Source organism: Akebia trifoliata, chromosome 16 (assembly GCF_017979445.1).
Source record: "Akebia trifoliata isolate Shusen 1 chromosome 16, ASM1797944v1, whole genome shotgun sequence".
Classification (NCBI taxonomy): domain Eukaryota; kingdom Viridiplantae; phylum Streptophyta; class Magnoliopsida; order Ranunculales; family Lardizabalaceae; genus Akebia; species Akebia trifoliata.
Genome location: NC_141390.1, coordinates 30,236,040 through 30,253,016, shown reverse-complemented (window position 1 = coordinate 30,253,016; position 16,977 = coordinate 30,236,040). Strand labels below are relative to the sequence as shown.

At 35.8% G+C, this 16,977-nt stretch overlaps 2 protein-coding genes across 2 annotated transcripts; both read left to right on the top strand.

Moving 5' to 3' along the window:
• Positions 1–9,870: 9,870 nt before the first annotated feature.
• On the top strand, positions 9,871–12,595 carry LOC147383439 (putative pectinesterase/pectinesterase inhibitor 20). Its single transcript, XM_086429055.1, has 2 exons — positions 9,871–10,882; positions 11,726–12,595. The coding sequence occupies exons 1-2, from the start codon at positions 9,874–9,876 to the stop codon at positions 12,412–12,414; spliced, it is 1,698 nt and encodes a 565-aa protein (XP_086285181.1). The 5' UTR covers positions 9,871–9,873; the 3' UTR covers positions 12,415–12,595.
• Positions 12,596–14,089: 1,494 nt separating this feature from the next.
• Positions 14,090–16,977, top strand: LOC147383438 (putative pectinesterase/pectinesterase inhibitor 21). Its single transcript, XM_086429404.1, has 2 exons — positions 14,090–15,329; positions 16,068–16,977. The coding sequence occupies exons 1-2, from the start codon at positions 14,252–14,254 to the stop codon at positions 16,760–16,762; spliced, it is 1,773 nt and encodes a 590-aa protein (XP_086285530.1). The 5' UTR covers positions 14,090–14,251; the 3' UTR covers positions 16,763–16,977.

Below are 16,977 nucleotides of genomic sequence, written 5' to 3'. Positions count from 1 at the left end.
AAGATGCAACTTGATTCCTTCTTGAATAAATCTCTCCAAAGAGTTACAATAGAGCCAATGGCTTACTCTTGATGTTCTCACTACTCTCAAGATCTCACCAAAAGGAAAAATTACAGAAAATTAAAAGAAGAAAAAAATCAAAACTTATGGAACAAGAGAAGAAGAGAAGAGCCCCCAATTTATAACATTTGTATTCGGATAATCGGGTCAACTTTTCGGATGATTTGCTTCGAACTACCCAATCAGTTACAACCACCGAAGCTTCTAGAAGTTTCTGTAAAAATCTCGAAGACAAATTCCTCGAGATGACCGCGGCGCGGTCATGCCTAGCCGCGGCGCGGTGACGTGGCGCCCAAATCGACCGAGATTTTTCTGGAAACTTCCCTTCGACTCGTGTATTGTAACCGTAATTGTTTCGCCATTTTTTGGCTTCCACGTGCGCTACAATTAACACTAATATATCATTAACTTTATTAATTTGGATAAATAAAATAATTTTGCAATTATTTAAAGGAACTAACATTTATGCAATGGTAATCTTAATGCAATTACGGTCCCAAAATCGAATAATTGGGACCTTATCAGATATATATATATATATATATATATATATATATATATATATATAATATATATATATATATATATATATCGGATTGGTTCAGTTCTATTATATTCCTAATCCGGAATCGAACCAAATCAATCGGATTTTTTTTAACAATCCGCACCCGAACCAAATCGTGCTCAATCTGAACCAATTCAATCCAAAAGATTCGGATTGGTTCAATTATCGGATTTACCCAATCCAATGTGCACCCCTACTAGAGACCCAATCAATCAGTGTCAACTCTGCTTCGAGTTGACTCTATATTTTTGAAAGCAATGGTCCCCCCTCATGTCGTGTTTGGATGGCTACAAAACCCCCTATTTCCTTTATGCCCGCGTGGAGAATCTTTCAGGCCCATTACCCCATGAAGACATAGCCCAGTTTTTGCTTTTTCTACAAGACATATAGTACCGATGCATGGATACATTTTCAGGCCCACTAAAGTACTAATGATCAGTCACTTATCGCTTAGCCCACAAGCCGAAAATAGGCCTAGCTGATGTAGATGGAAAATGAGCTTTGTGCAGTTCTTGTCACACTACTCTTTTATTTTTATGTTTTTAATGACTAAGCTGGATTTGAACCCACGACCTATGTGTCTAAGCCCTATTACACACATTATTTTTTAATTTCAAACATAAAAAATGCATTTAAAACTTAAAAAATATTTTTAAAACGTAAAATCTTTTTTTTTTCTGGTTCTCATTGCTAGAGGTATAAAACGTGCTTTAACTAAGAATTTTAGAAAACATTGGAGTTTTTTAAGACTATGGTTCAGCCTGTTTCATGTCAACAATGTCAGTTACCAAGTCATCATGGGTGGGTGTTTTTCTAATGCAAGCAAAACCACACTATGAGATGAAAAAATATGTGTTCCATGGCAATATGGGCTTTAATTTTGTCCTAGTAATTGTCTTTAGCACAATTAAAGCTCAATAATTTCTTGTCGTTCGACATATGCTTAATAATTTCTTAAAATAGAGAAGGTCTCAAGAAATCCCAATGCACAAGCCAGTGGCCTATGCTTATTAGTTGAATGCTCAGAAAATGGTGAAGGAATGGTGGCGAAAGGTGGTGAAGTTGCTGAAAAGTGATGGATGAACGACGAAGAAAATGTAAGTCCACAAGGGTTTGAGAACAATATATGTGTGCTACAAATTGACTCTAAAACAATAAAAACTTCTTTAGAAATGACATGATATTTACCACTAAAATTGCCTAGTCCCAAGAAGGAATCAGCCCAACCTCTTCAAGAAAGCTTTACTTGGGGGACCGTGTCGTTTCTACTCACATAGACTTCCGATTTTCTTGTAAAAGTGTGAGTATCCCAATTCCGGTTTCACTTGAATATTATATTGCATTTACTAAATCTAATTATTAAAAATTTAACAAACCACAACGATTGGATTCACAAGTCTTTTGATACATGATTTGTGGAATTCCAAGAGCCCAAAATGAACTAAATCACGAATTTGAACACTTCATACTTATTCGCAGTTTGGTACAAGATGAAGTGATGAACAAATCTGGCAACTTAGGTTTGGCTTTGACATATGCTTAACATGCTAGACATACAGAGGTGGAAAATTTTTCTTAGTTTTTATTAATACTTCATACTTAATGAAATTTGTTTTTTGCAAAAAAGTCAATCCAAGATTTTATAGAATCCTGGATTGACCAATCACACGATGCTGTATGTATTGAGGGTTTTCCAAATGTGGGTATTTTTTTTAATTGAGAATGCCTTCAATAATAATACATCTTGTGATTGGTCAATCTGAATTATGTGAAATCCCAAATTACTTTTCTATACTAAAAAAACTTCTAGTATTTGATAATAGACTAGGCCCGTTTTGGGATTCAAAGTATGTTGGGCTGGGTGAAATCCTGATGGCACTTGGGCTTTAGGCTTAGTATTTTCCCCAAAGATAGTCCTATAACTTCTTCTTGTCCAATACCAATCTCGTCCATGAAAGAATGACCAAGGGTTTTAAGAAAACCCAATACACAAGCCAATCGCTAGTGTCTCACGGTTGAATGCTCGAACGAAGGCTAAGACCTGACTACAACTGGCTGAAAATGTGGTGCAAGGGTACGCGAGAAAGCTTGAAAATTGTGCGAACTTTAGCTTAATGCTATGTTTGGATTGAGAGAAATAGAGACAAGAGAAGAAAAAATAAATGAGTTTCTCTCCATTTCTCTTGTTTTGATTGTAAAGTGGGGAGAGAAGAGAATTGGAGAAAAGAGAAACACATTGAGTTTTCTTTCTTTCAAACGTGGAGAGATTTGGAGAGAAATGAAGAGAAATCCTTTTAAAATATTTTATAAATACAACTCTGCCCTTACATCTCCGTTAAGGCATTTTTATAATTTCAAAATTGTCCCAAATTCTCTCCAGTCAATCCAAACATGGTTGAGAGAAACTAAATTTCTCTTTCTTCTCTTCTCTTCTCTTAATTGGTTTCTTGTTTCTCCACTTCTTTCAACCAAAACAAAGTATAAAAGGAAAGATGGATTTGTATTTTTTTTTCTTCTTTTTATTTTTTATTATTATTATCTTTTTTTAATGGTTGAAATTAAATTCCAAGATTGTGGCTCTTATACCAAATTTAGTGGGGTAGAAATCTCTTTTCATGGTCAATTGGAATAGAAGAAAAATGGGTTGAGAATTTGGTATAATTTGATAAATAAATTGCGTGAGTGGAATCACTGTTAAGAGCAAGGCAAATATTTCCTTCACATTGACCAGAGATTGCTACAATCATTATAAACCCAAATAAAGGTAAGTTTCAAAATTGAAAGCCCATTCTCTCCAAGAAATTTTAATTTTTAATTTTTTAATTTTTATTTCTTTTAACAAAATGATTTAAAATCATTCTCTTACGAGTCTTGCTGGAGTAACATTAAAATTGACATCGATTCCCACATTGCTGACTTGGAGGTGTACACATAGCCATATATATTTTTCAGTCGTATCTCGATGAAAAGCATGTATGATTCTGTACATACATCCATGTCAGCAATGAGGGCATCAGCATCTTTTATTTTCCTTCTCATAATTGGAGTTGCCCAAAAATATTCTACTACGATTTTAATATAAAAAATACCAAAGTAAAGAAAAAGAAAATTATGATTTAAAACCAAACAAAATGGCGGGGGCTCTTCTACTGTCAATATTGTCGATCATATTGATTTGACTTGAGGTCATTGCCAAACATTTGAACGACCAACTCATAGGTAAAACTAAAATTTCTAATTTTTTTTTGTGATTAAAATGGTCAAAATCCCTCAATTCTTTATAAAACTATAAATATGCCCACTCACTAGGCCACTACTTTGATGATTTTTTTATTCTAATATGAGAATCATTGGTAGGTTTACGTAGAACTTCACATCACCCAAAATATACAAGTAAATACTACTTGCACCAATTTATTTTTTAATAATCTAATTCTTTAATCCAAATTTATCTTCCCTTCCATTATAACCACTCCACTAATGATGATATATGCATATAAAAAGTGGTAAAACAAAATAGATTAAGGCGAAAAATAAACATATTAAAGAATTAATTTTAGAGAGATTTACAGGACAGACCTATCTGTTGCAATTTTATTACAAAAACTCCTTTACTTTATTAAGTTTGTTACTTGAACAAACCTTACTTTATGAATTATGCTGCCATGACTAAGTAATATTTCAAATCTTACTAAGGGTCGATGGGTGTACATGAATGATTACTATGAGCAATCCAATATCATAGACACGTAGATTTCATGTAAAAACTCATATTAAATAGAATTTTTCTAATATATATATATATATATATATATATTTGAGCTTGATTGTCAGTGTTAAAAAAGTGATGGAGCAAGTCTTTTAGGTCAGTTCCTTTCACTCTCCTCTTCTTCTTCTTCTCTTTCTTTGTCTTCTCTGGTTTTTTTTTTTGTTTTTGGAGCACAAGTTTTTAACCCAATTCCATCCCCTTGACCACGATATCTTGTCAAAGACTATTAAATTTGTGACTATTAAAATCCTTGTATTTTTAAACTAATGACACTCCTCTTGACTTGGGTATCTTCTGAGAGATTTAATTCAAATGTTCCATAAATATTTTGATTTCATTTCAGTTTTTGAGGAATCCGAAACATTGAAATCAAACGAGATTTTAAACCTTGGTTGTAGAACATGCTTATTTGATAATAACAGTTGCAAAGATAATGACATTTGTCGGCATGGAACCTTCATTGTCATGTTATTTACAAAGTGTTGGGTCATGTGTATCATCAATGAACATAAAATACTTTAATGTAGACGTTTGTCAAGTTAATATATGAAATGAGTTCAACAATCTTGACATGCATAGGGGTTTGGTATTTGGGAAACACATTTATAGACTTTACAGTTAAGACCCCAAGACCTTAACTCTATATCAATGTTTTATTGTCTGATTTAAGTCTTTTACTCGAGAGAATGTAATAGCCAAGTCATGCCTCTCGGAAATTTCCCATCTACCATTCTCCCTTTAATCAATGTACTTTTCCTTAGCCTTCACAATGGTTATGACCAGTGTGAAAACAAATGGAGAAGAAAAAAAAATGAGGTTCTACTTACTTTTAGCTGACTTTTAATTTATATTTGTTTGCTCTAATCATCGATGAAGTAACAATTCATATTCAATATAGCACATGGATTGGTGTAATTACTTGCAAAAGAAATAGTATTAGTAGATGAAAGTATGTTATCTGGTTCTTTGGTTCGTACAGTTCAAATTCGGATTCGTGGTTCGCCACTAGTAAACAAATCATGTTCATAGAGTTAGTCTAGAACATATATTTAAGTCATTTATGTTAATCTCATAGAAGAAGTCTCAGGTCAAAGAGAAAATCATCAGTTTAAAAACAAATGGGTATCTTCAATATTAGCCTAATCTTAGGATTTCTAAAATAAGGATTATCTAATATTGATCAAACAATATGGGCATCTTTAAAATTTACTAAAATAAAGGGGTTTGTTAGGTTCGATACTTTTGACAAGCCCACTATGAACTGAACCTCGAACCATGATTTTTAAACTCGTCCGAGATCGAGATGTATCGCCCGAATTAATTCGGTATCAGAGTCTAGCGAGATCAACTCACAAAGTGTTATGAGACGATTGCGTATTGTGAGATAAACAAGTCGTTTCGAACGATATTTTCGATTATTACGAGTGATACGAACTAGACAGCACGGTAATAATTTAACTCGTGAGTTAAACAAGACGTATCGAAGGAGATTTTCAAAATCTCATCCGAGTTAATCGATACAAATGAATTAAAGTCTCAACCCTCAATTCTTTCATTTCTAAATTGATTTTTTTTTAAATTTTATATTTTTTTGAATTCATTTTTTTATAGGAATTATTTCTAAATTTTTTCAAATTTTTTCAGATTTTTTAAATGATTAAAAACCATTGTCTCAATATCGAACAAGAAACCTCGAACGAAACGAGACGTATCATCCGAGTCAACTTGGTATCAGAGCTGAACGAGACGAGACGTAATACCAAGTCTAAAAACCATGCCTCGAACGGGTTATGTAGTCTGGACCAGTTTGTGGTTCGCTACTATATATTATCAAACCCAATAACATAAAACTAGAGAATGGGTCGACAAAAACTAGATCAAGTAGAACAAAGATGGAGTATGTGAAATGTAAGTATAGTACTAATTAAGCTGATATTTGCTAACAATTTAGACAGGGAGCAGGTAGCTACCAAACCTTAGGGAGTACAGGATCATCAATCAAATGGAAACTAGTAAGGGTGCAACTCGGTTCGGATTGGTTCGGGTTAGAGCAAAATCAGAACCGAACCGATAAAGATCGGTTCCATTATATGAGAACCAGAACCGAACCAAATTGTTTTAGAACCGAACCAACCCAAACCAACCATACTTCAATTTTGGTTCGGTTCGGTTCCATGGTTTGGTCGTAAATCGTAGTCGCAATCGCAGCTGCAACCTCAATCAGAGAGAGAGAAAGAGAGAGGAACATGTTGGCTGTTAATCATTGAGTCCTCCTCTTTCCGGACAACACATACAAAGAGACCCGCCAACAGTCAAGTAATTAGTGAACCTCTGAGAGATATTTAGAATTAGTTCCTTTCTTTTCTATCTCCCATCTATCCATTTTCTTTAGTTATTCACTAGAGCAATTATGATCTGGAAGTCGATCCGGGGCAAGTGTTCGGATCTATTATGACATAGCCATGAGGCGCTCAACGGACCTTTAATAAGAGACACCCCGGTATCTATTCTATAATTTAGTCAGGTTGCAGTCGCAAAGATCAGCCGGTAGCCGCTGGTAGCCGATCGCAGAGATTATGATGAGGGTTTCACAGCCGCTCGCAGAGACGAGAGAGACAGGGAAAGAGAAGAGAGACGAGGTGTTTTGGCCGATGGTAGCCGCCGGCAGCCAGTCGCAGAGACGATAGAGAGATGAGGGTTTGGTTTTAACTTTTAACCGGTGGCAGTTGCTCGCAGAGACGAGATAGAGAGAGACGAGGGTTTTAGCCAGTGGCAACCGATCGCAGAGACGAGAGTGAAAGAGAGAGACGAGACAAGGGCTCGATTTAGTTTCGTTAAAAATGAAAAATGAAAAAAAGAATATATATATATATATATATTAAACTAATATTTTTTTTAAAAATAAATATTAATTCGATTTTCGGTTTGGTTCGATTTTTTATATTATCTAAACCGAGAATCGAACTGAATTCATCGGTTTTTTATTTTTAAAATTCGAAACCGAACGGATTTAATTGTAAACCGAACCAAACCAATCCAAATTCTATGGTTTGGTTCGGTTCTCGGTTTGAACCGAATTAAGGTGCACGCCTAGAAACTAGTGCAAAGCGATGGGAAACCGAAACTGCCGCCGTAACCTATTAAGCAATCACTAGCCTGTTCAATCCCTACACGTATTTGAAAGCTCAGAGTCAAACTTCTTCCTTGTTCTTTGTTTTATGTTTTTATATTTTGGTCTGTCGCCTAACATTCATTTGTGTTTGGCTTCAATAAGTAAACTATGGTTTGGTTTGAAGCACTGACTTTGACTTTGTTAGGTTTGTGTAAATTCTAGTAATCCCTAATGGCTAGCTTAATCATCAATTAAATAATTCCATTAGTATTTGATTTTGTTTTTACATCACTAAGCAAATAACGTGCGATGCAGTTATAAAATAACAGGCGAAGCTTGCACAAATAAAAAAATTCCCTTGAATTGTATGTCAATTGAGTGGTATACCATCATTTAATGAAAAGTTGATGTCTAGGCTCAAAGATGGTTTAGATTAAACCCGTTGGACGATGAGTCATGACTATAATACCATGTTTGGAGGATCATCACACTTTCTTTACTCCCATTAATGAGAATTTAAACCTGCCTATTATATTGTGTCTTGTATTATTTTAGTGGTATTATATGAGCAGAATGGATTATACACCAAGAGCAACTTCTTATAAACTCGTTTTAAGAATTTCATGAGGGAAATGTTCAATTTTATTGAGAGGAAGTCCAATTGAGAGTTTGTAATCCCATCTTGCATAGAAATAGTGAAAGAACTTATAATCACTAGTGGATATAAGCAATCTTGCCGAATTACGTAAATTATGTATTGTATTCTCTTTATTTTGATTTGCATATTATTGTTGCGTCTCATTATATTACTCATGATCATACCACTTCCATTGGTGCTCAATGTGTTTTCACATTTAGCTCATTGTTAGAGTCCAAGTTGGTTGGAATGGTGGTATCCTAGTGGTACATAAGTGGTCTTGTGTGGAAGCGTAACAAGAATAAAGATTAAAAAATAAAATCGAACACACAAAATTTATGTGATTCGACAAATTGCCTACATCCACAGAGGAGAAGGAGAAAAAATCCACTATAAACAATAAAGATTACACTCTTTGTCCACGGCCACAAAGAACTTCACAAAGCAAAAAAAACATTAAGAAAATCATACTCAGAATTAATACAATATGTATACCAAAAAATTAGCCTCGGGTGCACAATCCCAATCATGAAAGGTTGGGCCGAGCTCACTCTCGTCGGGAAACGGTCCCTTTTGATATTGCCTTGCCTTTTGAAATCCAAGCCTAATAAGAATACCAAACATCTCACAACAAGTGGAAAACAATTAGTAAGCAATGCCCAATTTCCCTACTCTTTTAGGATATAATTAATCTTATCATCTCTGTATCAACGGTTAGTATTCCATGTAACCAATTACTACATGTACTTCAAAGGCCTATGAAATCGTAGAAGGTGCAGAATATATGAATTGTAATCATATATCGTTATAAAAAAAGACCTTACACATCACTTTTTTAATGATGTCTATCTATTCTTCGGATGAAAAAGCACGTGTAAAAGTTGGATTTTTTAAATTCGGATCTTTTCAAAAATGATGTTTAAAGACAAAACACAAATCGATGTCTAAAGTTCCACGCTTTGTTGTGCTATCCCTTCACTCATGGAAAATTCACTTTAGATTTAAAATTTTATGTTTATTTTAACAAAAGTGATGTCTAAAATCTTTTTTCTAATACTAATTAATTATGTATGAGATGTATCCTTCACATGGAGCATCTCATAACATATCTTAATAATTTAGATCTAGAATAGTAAAATTAAATTTATTTCATTTTCAATTACTCTGTTTTTCTTTTTGTTCTCTTATTTTATTATTCCAAGGCTAGGATTGATCTGAACATGACAAGATAACGTGACACTTTGGCATTTGACACCATCCTCACTAACCACACGTAAACCCATTAATATCCAGTCAATTGCAAGGAATTTGTAAGTAGTGACGGTGTCCTCCTTAACGTGTTTTACTTCAGTGACATTGTGAGACGATCTCTCCACATTGTTGTAGTACAAATCCCAAGAACCATCGAATGGTGTAGACTCTAAGGATGATATTAGGAGGACATCACACCACCATGCATCCTCAATAGTCTTGGAAGGCAAAGACCATGTAATTTGGAAGTCGGCTCAAGGGACAAAACATAATAAGAAAACAGCTTGGCTTGTCTAATCATAATGAAGACTAAATGAAATAATGGAGATCTACGCGCTTTTGAGAAGTCATACAAGTCGACTTCAAATATATAATTTCATATATTTTTGTAATCAAATAAATAAGACTTAATGACTCTTAACCTTCTATATATATCAACTTAACCCACCACTCCATTTCTTCAAATCAAACCAAAAACCATGGCTTCGAAGCTATTTCTTTCTCTCTACACCATTCCTCTTCTATTCATTCTCTTCTTCTTCTCTCCATCTCTAGCAGACTTGATACCATCCCCCACAACGCCTGTCTCACCGGACAATATTTGCAATGCCACCCTTTATCCTAACTTTTGTAAATCCGTGCTCCCGCGTGGTGCACCACGCAATATCTATGACTACGGCAGATTTTCCGTTGGTCGGTCTTTATGGACTGCAAGGAATTTTCTTGCTTTGGTAGACAATTATCTTAAAAAATCATCGACTTTGTCAACATCTGCAATTCGGGCTCTCGAAGATTGCAGGCTCTTAGCAGGACTAAATATGGATTTCCTGCTGAGTACCAGCAATACTATCAATTCTTCAACAACTTTACCTAACTTGCAAACTGATGACCTACAAACGTTGCTGAGTGCCATATTAACAAACCAACAAACTTGTTTAGATGGCCTTCAAGCGACTTCCTCGGCTTGGAATGTAGGGAATGGGCTTTACACTCCTCTTTCTAATGGAACCAAACTGTATAGCCTCTCTCTTGCACTGTTTACGCGTGGTTGGGTTCATAAGAAGAAGAAAGAGAAGTGGGGGCTAGGGAGGAAGCTTTTGTTCTCCAACATGGAAGTGGGCCGAAATGGGAACTTGCCTTTGAGAATGTCGAGCCGAAACCATGAAATCTTTGAGTCAGTAAGCCGAAGAAAGCTTCTCCAAACAACTGAGGACAGTGTCTTAGTACGTGACATTGTAGTCGTGAACCCGGATGGAAGCGGAAATTTCACCACCATCAACGATGCTGTAACTGCAGCTCCAAACAAGACCGATATTAGCGATGGATACTTCTTGATTTACGTAGTTTCTGGCGTTTATGAAGAGTACGTATCTATTGCTAAGAACAAGAAGAATTTGATGATGATTGGAGATGGTATCAACCAGACTGTGATCACAGGCAATCGGAGTGTTGTGGATGGGTGGACTACATTCAATTCTGCAACATTTGGTAAGCTTGCTTCTAACATTAGATTAAATTCTATATTTTGTTTAAATTTTGATTCCCTATGAAACTTTAATTGTCCTACTAATATATTATAGTCTAATACCTTGCACAGTAGATGTAATTAATTATAATAATTTGGAGTATGGAGAATGTGAAGTTCTTCCCTCCAAGATTCAATCTAAGGTCAGCAATTTCTAAAATCATGTATTTTGTATAAATATTGCTAAAAAATATTTTTTATTGTGTCTTTTAATTAATGGAAAAAAGGAATGGATTCATTATTATTGTGCAATAATATTTTCATAAATATCTTAAAATTTTAGAAATTATTTACAAAACTGAAACCCTACTATTTTGGTCGAAAGACAAAATTGATAATGCTTTTTAAGGATATGTTAATTGTTAGAGAAAAACCTCAGATCCGAAGTATAAATCAATAAGAACATGAATAATCTCATAAGACACAAGAGATATGTGGTTCGGTCAAAGCATTGACCTACGTCAATAGGCAAAAACGACGATTTCACTATGATAACCAAAGAAGAAAATGGTTATAATTTCTCTCTGTCTCTTACATATCTCTCCAACCTCTCTAGGGTTTCATCTCTTACCCTTTATATACTTAGGGTTACAAAGAAGGTAAACGGGTCTAATCCAAGTCCAAACCAAATGGGTCGGATCATCGAAAGATCCAGATTGAATACACGACAATTCTTCATACACAAGAATAGAAGACATAACCCAACATTAATTAACATCTAACTAATGTCTTAAAAGTTAACATCTCTCTGACTCATGCAGTATATTGGCCTTTTAACTAATTAATTTTGTATCTTTATTTTGCAGCTGTGGTTGGAGAAGCATTCGTGGCCATAAATATAACGATCCGCAATACCGCAGGAGCAATCAAGCACCAAGCTGTGGCACTTCGAAACGGGGCAGACTTGTCGACTTTCTACAGTTGTAGCTTTGAAGGATACCAAGACACTTTGTATACTCACTCTCTTAGACAATTCTACAGAGAATGCGATATCTATGGCACCGTAGATTTTATATTTGGTAATGCCGCGGTTGTTTTTCAGAATTGCAACTTATATGCAAGGTTACCCATGCAAGGTCAGTTTAATGCCCTCACTGCCCAAGGTAGAACAGACCCAAACCAAAACACAGGTACTTCTATTCATAATTGTAGTATTAAGGCGGCTTCGGACTTGGCTTCGAGCAATGGTACTACAAAGACATACCTGGGTAGACCATGGAAAGAGTATTCTAGGACCATCTACATGCAATCATTCATCGATAGCTTGATTGATCCATCTGGTTGGAATCCATGGTCTGGGGATTTCGCATTAAGTACGCTATATTACGCTGAATACAACAATAATGGGCCCGGATCAAGCACTGTTAACAGAGTTAAATGGCCTGGTTACCACCCGTTGAGTACTGATGCAGCTAACTTCACAGTCTCGAACTTTATATTGGGGGATAATTGGTTACCTGCAACAGGGGTGCCTTTTAAGGGTGGCTTAGTATGAAAAGGATTCTAGGATTCCTTTCTTTCTTCTTTGATTTTTTTTTTTTTTTGCCTATTTTTTTAGTTGATTAAATACCATGTAATACAAGAACTTCAGGTCACCCATCCTAATACTAATTTGGTAATCTTGAGTTCTAATTGGATTGGATGCATTAATGTTGTATAATAAAGATTTTTTTTTTTAATTATTTACTTTCTCACCCAATCATATTGAAATTTTTTTTATATCTCTATAGAGATCAAACTCTTAATCTCTTGTTCCATTTATTTATAATGGCATCTTAATTAGAAGAAATTATGGATTCGATCTGTGTAGCTAGAAAGATCAAAAGAAAAATGTGCTTTACAGAGATTCAGCAGAAGACCACCCATGATAAACGTATTAATTAGACTCTCAAAGAAGATAATAAAAATCCAAAAAATGAACTTATATGTAACTAAATAACTGCGAAAGAATAATTAATAACTTGTAATATATATAATTAAATTTCCCCAGCACTACTACTAAGTGTAGCCCAAAAACACAAAGTTAATCTTCTTGATCTACCCCAATGGGAAGAAAAAACTCATCTTCTTGATCTAGATTTAATTCCTATTGGATGACTTGGTACAGGATCAGGACCTTTTCCTCTGATCTATCATTATTAAAGTTTGTTTGGATTAATTTTTAAAAAAATATTTTTAAAAGTAAAACAAATTAAGTGAAACTACTTTCTCTCAAATCTGCTTTCTATTTTTTTTTTCTTCGTATCTGAGCAAGGCCTTAGACTTTAGTAATGGTTCAAACTTAATTGAATATAGGCCTAACGTTGATAACCAATGGCATTAGTCACCTTTGAGTTGAACCATGGTTTGGTAAGTTATGAGTCCCTATAACCTAATAAAAACTCGATGCAATCTGTTCGAGATCTCATTCAATGATGATCCTGAGCCTTGGGATTCGCTAAATGAATTGTGATTTATCTTTATCTCCTCCAACAAACCTCCCAAAGCTCCATGTATTGGAGACCTATTTCAATAATTAGATTAATCCCTAACAAGGATGGATCTTTGATTGGCAATGGAGGTTCTTCTAGAGATATTATTATTAGAAAATATATATATATATATATATATATATATATGATTACTAATTAAAAAATATGCAGTTGAAGCCATCATCAGCTTCATTAGGGCTTCACAACAATGCAGAGTAGAGGTTATGGGATAAAATATATTGGGCCCATTAAAAATAGATATTCTATTTTTTTTTTTTCAAGGAAAATTTTTAGTGTCCAATGGATGGCTGAGATTGCAAGATATTCCTCTAGATTTTATGAGAAAATGATCCTTGGAAATGTTATACTGGTCAAGGATTTGTAAATCTTTGATTTATAGATAGGTGAACAGGTGGCAACTCCTTAGCATGTGAGACATCATTTGATATCAATATTATGGCAGCAAAAAAGTTCTACATCTTCCTTTATGGCCATCCATGTCAAAGCAGCTGGACTAAATTGGTCCGGCTGTGCTGAAATTAAGCGCAACAGAGCAACTACCCTCTATTTTGTCGTGGCTATCCTCTCTCTGTCTTAGACCTCATGTTTGGTAACAAACTTAACTGCCTTTTACCCATTTAGCCTCTCCTCCTTAATATAAAAATGTCCTTTAAATTATCAAAATCAGAGATCCCCACAATATTTATCTTCCATTTTTGTTTTTTTTTTTGTTTTTTTGTTTTTTAAATGTATCAGATTTCTTCCCTGCTAGCAAATTAGTGTCTCAAAAAGAAGAAAAGAATTAATTTCCTTTTTTTTTCTAATCTCCAATAGTGCATAAATAGAGCCAATCAATCAAATATGCAATCAAATAGGGGATATGGGCATGTCACAGCAAACCAGGTAGGAAATGAAGCAGGGAAGAAGAAAAAATTTGTAATAATTGGGGTCTCATCTCTGATCCTAGTTGCCATGGTCGTTGCTGTGGCCGTTGGTGTCACCCACAACAACGATGATTCCAACCAATCTAGCCCCACCACACCTAGTGGGTCTGGTGATGCCAATTTACAAACATCGATGAAAGCCATCCAAGCCATTTGTCAACCCACTGATTATAAGCAAACCTGCATTGATAACCTCTCCAAAGGAGCGGGAAACGCCACCGATCCCAGAGATCTCGTTAAGATTGCATTCAACGTTACAATGTCCCACATTAGAGAGGCTGCTAAGCACTCAATTGTCCTTCAAGAATTAGAGAAAGACCCAAGGAGCACACAAGCTCTTGAGAATTGTAAGGAACTCATGGATTATGCGATTTCGGATCTCCAGGATTCTTTTGAACAATTCGATAAGCTTGATCTTAGTATGGTCGATGAATTACTCGCGGAGCTGAAAATCTGGCTTAGTGCCGCGATCACGTACCAAGAGACATGTTTGGATGGATTCGAGAATACTACGGGTCATGCAGGTGAGTCCATGAGAAAAGCACTTAATAGCTCGGGTGAGCTCACTAGCAATGCCCTCGCTATTGTTACTGAGATATCATCGATCCTCACCTCGTTAGATATCCCGATTTTCAACCGCCGACTTCTTTCGAAGGAATCAGAAATCCCCAATGAAGATGGTTTCCCCGGGTGGGTATCCAACGGGAAACGTAAACTCCTTGCAGATCCTTTGTCCAACATCAAACCTGATGTTGTTGTAGCCAAGGATGGGAGTGGACAGTTTAAGACGATTACGGAAGCGCTCAATGTCGTTCCACAGAACAGCAATCAAACCTTTGTAGTTTACATTAAGGAAGGTGTCTATGAAGAACATTTGCTGATCAATAAGAGTACGACCCACTTGATGATGATTGGTGATGGACAAAATATAACAAGGATCACCGGAAACAAGAACTTCATCGATGGTACCCCCACATTCAAGACTGCAACAGTCGGTATGTATGTCGCATTCATCAATCCTTCAACTGCACACACATTCCCAAAAACATAGTAAACAAAAAAACAAAAAAAAACTCCAATTTTTTATTAAAAAGAAAAAGTATCATTTAAAACGTGTTTTGCACCTCTAACGATTAAAACAATGAAGAAAACTTGACATCAAAAATAACTAACAATTTTCTTCTAGAACACAGAGTTGTCCTTTACAAGACTACATACTATCTAAGGTACCACTATCATTTTTCTTTAATATGTGTGACTCTATTACTCTATATGGTTTATACTTGTACCCACGCTCCTGACATGAATCTCGAGGCTATATGCTCTGCTAAAGCCCATGGCCTAACTCATCCTTGAAAACCGGCTTACAAGGAGAGGGTTCCCCCACTTTATACATTGCACACCCAACAGTACCCAGGCAATGTGGGACTATGCTAACACTCCCCCTCAACGTCAGGACTTGAGACACATGGCTCTCCCCCTCCACGCTGGGCTAGAGATACTAACCCGTCCCATCCCTGAGGTACACCCGTTCTAATACCATGTTAAAGCCCATGGACCTAACTCATTCTTGAAAACCGGCTTACAAGGAGAAGGTTGCCCCCCTTTATACATTGCACATTCCAAAAGTACCCAGGCAACGTGAGACTATGCTAACATATACCCATGTTCATTTACGATTAGTCGTACATTTTTTATATATACATGATAACTTATGAAAATCAATCCTACAGCGGTGGTCGGAGACAATTTCATGGCCAAGGACATAGGATTTGAGAACAGTGCAGGTCCAGAGAAACATCAAGCTGTGGCATTGAGGGTGCAATCTGATATGTCAATCTTCTTTAAATGCCAAATGGATGGCTACCAAGACACCCTTTACGTTCACACCCATCGTCAATTCTACCGAAGTTGCTCCATCTCTGGTACAATTGACTTCATCTTTGGAAATGCAGCAGTTGTGTTCCAACACTGCAATATGGTAGTAAGGAAACCATTGGACAACCAACAGAACATTGTGACTGCCCAAGGAAGGAAAGACGAGCGTGAGCCCACAGGAATCGTTATTCAAGATTGCACGATCAAAGCCGATCCCTTGCTTGCACCTGTCAGACATAAGATTCCATCATACCTTGGTCGCCCGTGGAAGGAATACTCTAGGACCATAGTCATGTTCTCTATGCTTAATGACTTGATCCATCCAGACGGATGGCTTCCATGGATGGGTGATTTTGGTCTCGACACTTGCTACTATGGCGAATTCGGTAATAGGGGCCCACGTGCTTCCTTGATCGACAGAGTGAAGTGGAAAGGCATCAGGACCATAACCAATGATATCGCTGTTGGTTTCACTGCCGCTAATTTCATTGATGGTGATAGTTGGGTCAAGACCACTGGAGTTCCCTACACTTCTGGTTTGCAAGCTTAGAAGAAGAAGCAGTGTTCCTAGTAAAACTGTATTTTGATAAAGATCTCCATGTTTCTGTTGTGTTTGTTTTTTTTTTCTTTCTTTGAAAGTTGAACAATAATTGTGTCAAAGATATAACCTGACCAAGCTTTCCATCTAGTAAAATTTTAAGACCAAAATAGAGTTATAGAGTAACCAATGAGATTATAAATGAAATGTGCTTGTTAGTTCTAAAA

Coding starts and splice junctions, on each gene's coding strand:
- LOC147383439 (XM_086429055.1), top strand. CDS start 9,874: ATGGCTTCGAAGCTATTTCTTTCTCTCTACACCATTCCTCTTCTATTC. Junction 10,883..11,725: donor ATTCAATTCTGCAACATTTG/GTAAGCTTGCTT, acceptor TTTATTTTGCAG/CTGTGGTTGGAGAAGCATTC.
- LOC147383438 (XM_086429404.1), top strand. CDS start 14,252: ATGCAATCAAATAGGGGATATGGGCATGTCACAGCAAACCAGGTAGGA. Junction 15,330..16,067: donor ATTCAAGACTGCAACAGTCG/GTATGTATGTCG, acceptor TCAATCCTACAG/CGGTGGTCGGAGACAATTTC.